The sequence below is a fragment of the Rhynchophorus ferrugineus genome, unplaced genomic scaffold (genome assembly GCF_030347505.1).
Source record: "Rhynchophorus ferrugineus isolate W39M unplaced genomic scaffold, kcgeb_rfMv2 rfM1, whole genome shotgun sequence".
Lineage (NCBI taxonomy): Eukaryota > Metazoa > Arthropoda > Insecta > Coleoptera > Curculionidae > Rhynchophorus > Rhynchophorus ferrugineus.
In genome coordinates, this window is record NW_027472580.1 from 43,724,378 (window position 1) to 43,732,972 (window position 8,595).

The window sequence follows — 8,595 nt, forward strand, 5'->3', positions numbered from 1 at the left end:
CCGTTCGCATTAACATTTTGAAACTAAATATCCATGCATGTCCAAAAAGTTAGTTGTGGTGTAGTTTATTATGATGAGAATAAATTTTACGATAAATATCGTAGCCAATTGTATTGCCATTGATTTTTTAATACCAGCCTTATTCGCTACACTCTGTTCTTTCGATTTAGTGATCAGATTGATTTAGCTTGTATGCTTATGAACAACATTAAAATATTAGTCGCTATATAACGTTGAATTAAACTAATGTGAGAAAGTTGAAATAAGCACTCACTATGTCTTTACGTTAAGCTTTTAAATAAATATAGTCCTTAAAATAAAATAGCCAAAAATAATTATCAAAATGTATAATGCAACGTTGCCGCAACAAATTTAAGTTTTCGTTTATTTTGACAACAAAATTCTAAAGTAAATAAAATAATGAAACAAAAATAACGTTATAAAATATAATTTATTTTAGCATTTTTTTACATATAATGCATATCATTGAAGGACTTGAAGAAATTGCAAAATTATACTTGCCATCGATTCTAAATTTAATACACGAATTACGCTCTTCTTATACATTAATTACTACACGAAACTGTTATATACGCACATCAATCAAAACACAAAATTATCTGTTCCACAATATCAATACGAATTACGAGAGTTCCCTAGGAAATCTTGTTAGTATCAGTTTCAAAAAAAAAGTAAAACAACAAAAGATATCAATCTAACACGACCCGAGTTGTATTCGATGTTTATTTTTCAACAAAATTGCTGAATCATTTACACCACTACCTATTAAACAAAACAACAAAATCCGATAATATGTGCTATTTGCAATTTAGTATGTTAAAAAGGTTTCTTAACATATATTACGAGATGGGAAGATAATTTAGAAAAATTAACATTACAGATGCAACACATGCGTCAGGATTCAATTTTAACTTAATATTATATTCTATTAGCTTATAAATTCTGTATATACAGCAGCAGAAATAAAACAAGTAATATTTTTGGAAAATGGCAAATTAAATAAAGAGCGCCAGATTAATGTGTGTCAAAACTACAATCACGGTTTTAAGTAATTTTTGTAAATATTAGTTGATCAATATGTAATAATGATGCAGTAGAACAACCTTAAGTCTTGTTGCCTTAATCACTGCGGTTGCAAAGACGGAGCTCTAATTTAGAAGTTAAATGTAAACTGTAACAGTGATATTGTAATAATACGGTCATTATCATAAAAACTAGGATTTTGGCTGGCGATTTTACAGAAATTTTTTAAATTTTTCATAATTAGATTTGTAAAATTTCATTTTTCATTCTTTTAAGCATAATCTGTAGCGTGGTATATAATAATTAAATATAATCAAAGACGCTTAATTATCAGGTCACATTTAAATTATCATAAGCTAGTTGTGACAGAATCCATGTCCTCAAAAAAATCTCGATGCATCATTTTCCTGTGCATCTGCATGTGATTTATTAATAACTACTAGAAATTAGTTCGATAGAGTCCAGGTCCTAGTCACTCCACATCATTATTTTGAGAGAAAACATCGAGACGGTTCTGAATGTATTAAAACCAAACAATTTTAACAACGCCAATTGCTATAAAGCACCATCTTCGGGTTTTTTTTAAATTGATTAACAGATACAGATATGATAACCTGATTTGGAGCACCTCAATATCAGAACTTTCGCCCGGAAATTTGAGTAAATAAACTCGGCTACAATTTATACAAGCCCATAGTTAGAACATGAGCGACTGTTAGAAGCCTTTTGTCTAAAAGTCATTAAAATATCATTACATATAACAGAAATTTTAAAAGGAATTATTGAATAGTATAAAATATATGTGACGAGCTTAATGAAATTCTTGAGTGAAAAAGATCGAATAGTTGAGGCTCAATAACGAAAACAAGTTATTAATAATGATGGCGCTGTTATGTAACATTGTCGAATTCGAAGAATGTTTATATTTCAGTAATAAACAAACACGTAATGCAAATTAGAGAACATTACGATTACTGGTCTTTGTATGGTTGTTTTAAAAATCTAATAACACGTCTTTTATTAGGTATTCGAATTAATTCTCATGTTATTTTTATTAAAAAAAAGTGATAATGAGTGTAAATCAGTTAAAAAAGGAAATAAATGTTTTTTTTGTCAAATTACGGCTGCTGAATTTTTTCGTAAAAATTAAAATTTTGTTAGTTCTACTTTGATACGATAGAATAATGTAAAAAGAAGGTTCACACCAAATTTTAAGTAAATCGATTGAGTAAGTGCGTTTAAAGTTCCGATTATTTTGATGCCGCATATCTAAAACAGCTATATTTAGTTAGTACTTAGTGGGTTAAGTTTTGAAAATATGAGAAAAAAACGATTGTTTCAAATTTCTAGACTGGAATAACCCCTAATAAGTTTGTAAGTTTTTTTTATTCCAACTAGGGTTTATCTGGATTAGACCTACTGCTTAACGTGGACTCCGAATCACGGTTCTCGGCATTAAGCCACCGACTGGCGAACGACCAATTTAGAAATAACTCCAGAAGACATCAGGTCTTACACCGCCTAGTAACTGGCATGGCTGATTATATTACTTGTCGGATTTTGGACTTTTGCCTTTTGGACAATCACAGACATAAATTCACAACGGCAGTCCCAATATGATTCGAACCCGCAATTATCGCAACAGCAGGAGGACCGTCCTGTCGCCTTGACCACTGCACCAATCAAGCCGGCGATTTGGACATTGCTTCGATATGTGTGGAATAAATAACTAATAATAATTTAATAATAAGTTTTCTCTAATGCACAGCTCAAGACCATTAATTGTAGAGGGTATAGATCTTTAGTTATTGTCCTACTTCTTCTTTGTGACGATGGTTCACGATGTTCGATGGTTCATTCATTCGCTACTATTTAGCCTTTAAACAAATAAAATATACTAAAATGAATGTTTAACAACTGATTTCCCGGAAATACATTGCTGGAGTAAATAACGGAATGTTATATTACCTACGTCATTTATTATAAAATGCTGTGAATTATTTCCAATATCTAATTTAATTTAACGTATAAAACGTGATATTCATGATATATGCACATGTTGAGATCGGCGAATAACAAATCAATTCATTGTTTATGAAAAATACATATTCCCACAAGATACTGCATCGCGGCGGATCTTTTCGCCTATACCATATCTCATGCGACACAGGCCGAGGAACAACCAGGCAGACAGAAGAAAATACAAATTAAATTAAAATAATTCCCATCGTTGGGAAGAGCTATCAGCCATGTCGGGAACTGGTTATGCAAGGAACTTGTGATGTTCGAAAGGACACGTGACAAAGTAATTGAAGTTAATTGAAGTCGTTATTATATTAGCCACTAGAGCCGATTCACATTTGAATGACATACAAATAAGCGCTTAATTAATACCAAGATGAGTAAACATGAGATTCCGTTAAAATATGCATTACTTCGATTCGTAATGAATGAATCTATCGTGTGACATGTTGGATCTAATTTGTTTACTGAACATATATCTGGTAAAATATAAATATTAAGCCAATAAATTAGTTAGTATTAAAGAATTTAAAAAAGTAGGCTTTATTGTGGAAAACCGGTATAACGTATTTTATTTAAAGTATTTTTCATTGATAGCCACTACTATCTCGCATCTTTCAAAAAATGTACGGATTCCATCTTGAAAAAATGATGTCTTTTGAAGTTTTGATGAATCAATCCATTTTTTAGAATCTTCATAAGAAGTGAAGCGGTACAGGTATACTCATATGTCGGAACAAGTAATAATTAGGTCTGGAGAATACGGCGGGTGGGATACCACTTTTCATTTTAATGTTTCCAAAAAGGTTTCTACCGGTTTTGTAACATGTGGTCGACGTTGTCATGCGGAAAGGCAACATGCTGTTTATCGCGCACTGTTGTTCGGTTAAAACGCATTAATTTTTGTCAACAGCGATCGCCATCGACGGCTTCATTAGGTTTTAGCAGCCCATAGTATACTACACTAAGATGATGCCACCGAAAATAGAACATTAGCTTGGAGTCATGAATATTTGGCTTTACCGATGAAGTTGATGCATGATCAACTGGTCTCCGTGCACTTCTAACTGCAGTTACGAAGCAAACAACCCTTAAGATTTGCGACCGATCGCCAGTTCTAGTGTGACAGATGTATAGTGTGTGATATTAGCTGAGAAGTAGACACTCGACAGGCGATTTTTGATATTACAGGATTTAATCAATATTTCTCCAAAATAAAAAAATTATCTTTCAATATTATCGGTTATTCTTTCTAAAAAACTCATCGGTTCAATGCTTCACGATAATTCTCTTTAATCCTAAATCAACACGGTCTCACAGTTTAACCTTACGTCATCTATTGGAATAATCGAACAGTAAAATAAAAAAAAAGCCAAACAAAAAAAGATAGTATTATGTACATTAGGCGTGGATATGTTATTTTGCTAATTTATTATGGTGCGAGAAAAATAAAACGAAAAAACAAAGAGAGCTATGGAATACTAAAAATAAAACCACCTCATCCAAAAATTATCAATTGTCGCTTGATCCACCTGATAAACGACGAAGCACCGTGCAAACGATATTTCAAATAATATATTCCCTAAGCTTCGTCACTATAAACCACAAGATGTGACTCGTACTTACTTGTTATTTTGGTTACAAACAGCATGACTCAGGCTAAAGCTTACTACCACTTCAATAACAGTTCCGGAATACTAGACCCTTCGAAGATTGATAAGAAATATAATGCGCATCATTAGAAAAGGATTAGTGGGTGCATTTATTAGACAGCTCAAGTTTTTCGGACTTCCGACAAAATAATACACGACAAAATAACGTAAAAAAAAGATAATAATAATTAACATTTGCTTTCAACAATACTTTAGTATTATCAATAATGTATTGATAAAGTATCTATTCAATGTTGTCACTCATCGATTTAGAATGGATTAATGTACTTGGAATTTTGGGCAGGTCATGTTTGAGATTATTTGTTCGTTATTTTTCTCATAAATATTTAATAAAGTCATTAAAAGCTGTATGCCAAAATATATTTAAGAGTAAATGTTTATTTTACTGACAATCAAAAAATGTTTTATAATATTAACCAAACTTGTAGTTTATATAATACGGTAATTGTTGCTAGTATGATATTTTATTGCAAAGGGTTTTATTAACAATAACTCTGTTAATGTTAAGTTTTGAGAAATGTAATTCATACGAAGAGAAGAATGTACTAAAACACATACTTATTAGCTACTTACAAATGTTTGTATCGTTTTATTCGTTGTAGCTTAAACTTGATACTAACATATATCCGTTAAAATGCATATAAATAAAATAATTTCTTAGTTTCCTTTTTACCGATTGGCCAGTGATCAACTTAGAAGACATCCGGTCTTAACCATCCTAGTTATTGGAGCCACTAGCGTAATGAATACTCCTTATCGGATATTACATTGTATCCCCCGAAACTTTACAATTACAAACATAGAGATTAGAATTACAAACATAAAGTATACTTTCAAACAGCGAGAGATGATTAATTTCATTTTTAAGAAATGTCAGCTATCGTATTGGAAAATACTAAAATTGCAAAGATTTAATAGCTGTAAAAACCACAATGTTTCTTTCTGAGTCTAAATAATACGCTGATAACAAATATCATAAAACTTAATATTTACTAATTTGAAAAATGTCTTTAATAGCCTTTAAGTAATGAAAAAGAATTTAATTTACCAGCCCAAAGTAAGAGCATAAATAGATGATTGACCTCTGTTATTCACTTACTGAATCACCAATTAAACTATTATGGAGGGCACCTGCGTGCCTTTTTAATGTATCTATATAGCGCATGATGCGAGGAATATAAAATAAGAGAGATAGTACAAAAATATTTTGCAAGGACAGCTAAACTATCCTCTTAGTACTTTGAGAAATGTTTAAATTGACGATTTACAACATCCCTAACCCAAGTTTTTAGAACGCATTATAAACGGCTATATAAATATCAATAATTACTTTTTAAGTGTGCAGTACTAAATAAATTGGACTTCACAACACATTGGAGCTCACAAACAATATATAAAAATAACAAACCCGCCAGGGTTTCACTAATAATAATAATATAATTTCAAAACTAGTATTCAATATTAAAACTACAAATAAGGCTGATCACATAAAAATAAAATAATAGCCAGGGGGCGTTATAAATAAAAACGAAATACAATTATGAGGTATATATCAGATACTGAGGCGATAATGTAACTTTCTCTATTAAAAAAAAAAACAAGCAATCATTCTCATGAAAATAAAGTATGCCATAGTCGTAGGTGCGCAAATACTATAAGCGTACGTTGTAAGATCGTTGCGCTGTAGTAAAGATAGACGATATACATGGCGAAAACTCTTTCCGTAAGCTCAGCGCTTGAGAATCAAAAGGTAGCTATCGAAAAACTGTTAGAGTACCGTTAACAGGTACTTAGTCATACGCCCAACATAATGCAAGTACTCTACGTTCTATTTTCTACTCGTCGACTTGTTTAAATGATAAAACGAAAACTACAATCTTATCAACAAATAAAATATAGTTCTGAAATATATGATCTTGGTACATATTATAAGCTTAAGAATATGTAAGTTTGAGAAATTTAGAAAATTAAGTTTAATTAACAAATTTGTCAGTTTTTCAATATTGGCTAGTAAAAACAATACATAAATGCATAATTTCCCTGAAATATTTTTATTAACTGTGTCCAATTATTTCTAATATAGTAAATCTCAACTTATTTCATGTCCAGTGACTATATTTGTTATATAATACCACCACACCCCAGTAACGTTGTCATTTATGTTAATAAACTCTAAATCGCAATACTCTTATGCTAAAAATATAGATATTATAGTTAACAATTACAGACTTAAATACATTACTTAATTGCATTAACCAATAAGACAAAAACATTTAATATGTATGTAGACAACCGATGACTGTATACGTCAAAATAATTTTTGATCATAAAATTATTCAAATAATCTGAATTTTGTAAAATAAAATATTCAAATTGGTGCATGCATAATAATGTCAATTATCATTTAAAATGTAGAAAACTCCTACTAGAATTATAGTTAAATGAACCATAATAGTCATTTCTATCCTTGAAGTACCTTAAGTGAAGCAGTAAATTAATATAGGGTAATTGTTTCATAAAATTAGGTTCGTGAAATACTTTTAAAATGAAAATTACCCCATATCAGTATATTAAAATTTAATATTAATAAAAATAATTATATCAAAACAATACAATAACCTTAAATTTTTAGACCAACTCTTGCAAAAAACAATTTAAATATAAAAATGTATATATCATTATTCTTATAACAGGATCATAGTAACACCTGTTATATCAACATCAAGTAATGTTTATTTTGATAAGATATTGAGCTAAAGATAATGAGCTTATTTATGGTTTATGTATACTTCATCCTAAAGATTAATTAGTAAACCCTAGGGATATGAGTTTAAAAATATAATTTGTAACAATAAACTTACCCTACGATATGAGAATAATTCCTTTTGTAGTCTATGCCTTTCGCTGGTTTGATGGGGTTTGGCTTTAATGAATTTGAACATCTTGTATTCAATTCTTCTTCTGAAAACACGCACCAAGTCAGTAAAGTAAAATGCATAACAATAAAATAATTAATAAAATAGGAATAGATTAAAGGATCTTTATTTATTAACCGAAAATATTTACTCAAATTAGAATCAAAACAAACGACTGTTGTACTGTCAAAACCACACTTGTTTTTATTTTAAAGGCAACGCCTGTATGTTATTCCGTAAAGAAAATAACTAGGCTATTGTTTTTACCTTATTGAAAACAATTAAAAACACCAAACTACACACTTTTTAGCTTCATATGAACACCAAACAAATCCTATGCACTTTTTATCTACAGCGTGCCCAAACCTCCACAATACACGTAGTTTGGTCACTGACCGGCAGAATTGAAAAAGTAGGCGGTTGCGAAAAGAAATGAACGTTACGCTTACCGATTGAGTGAAATCAAATTTCAACTAACTACTGCTATTTCCACTAGAGGGCAGATATAATCTAATCTGTTATCTTTCCTAAGTTTATATTCAAAAACACATATGAATCAATTTTTTATTCCTATCTTTTTGATTTAAAATGATGATCTATATTCTTTAGACCTGATCACTACTGTAATTTATATTTACTGACTGTAATATTTTAAAATTTAATTATATTTTTGTTAGGTGAATAAACACAATGTAGTCATTATCAAATTTCATTGCATTTATTTGAATTGACTAGGGACCTGCTATATGATATCCGTCAAATTTTCTATAGTGTCTACCTCTGGTGGTTCGATTTAATACTAATTGATTAATAGTTTAATTCTATAGCTTATTAATCGCAAAGTACTGAGGATGTTTTCTATATTTCGCCTTGGTATAGTTGTTATAAAATATTTATGATTTTCACTAGGCGTTGTTTCATATTTTTAAGTATGTTATATT

General features: G+C 30.1%; 1 protein-coding gene across 10 annotated transcripts in view; it reads right to left on the reverse strand.

Moving 5' to 3' along the window:
* Nucleotides 1–8,134, reverse strand: part of l(2)gl (LLGL domain-containing protein l(2)gl) — a 32,958-nt gene extending 24,824 nt beyond the window's left edge. For 6 of the 10 annotated variants that reach the window (XM_076419493.1, XM_076419497.1, XM_076419492.1 and 3 more), the window contains exons 1-2: nucleotides 7,922–8,061; nucleotides 7,601–7,700 (exon numbers count right to left, since the gene is read on the reverse strand). In XM_076419493.1, coding sequence (XP_076275608.1) covers nucleotides 7,601–7,681 — 81 coding nt within the window. In that variant the 5' untranslated portion in view covers nucleotides 7,682–7,700; nucleotides 7,922–8,061. Of the gene's footprint in view, nucleotides 1–522; nucleotides 687–7,600; nucleotides 7,701–7,921 lie in introns of those variants that run through there. The other 4 variants (XM_076419498.1, XM_076419495.1, XM_076419494.1 and 1 more) reach the window with 4 other exon arrangements.
* Nucleotides 8,135–8,595: the final 461 nt, after the last annotated feature.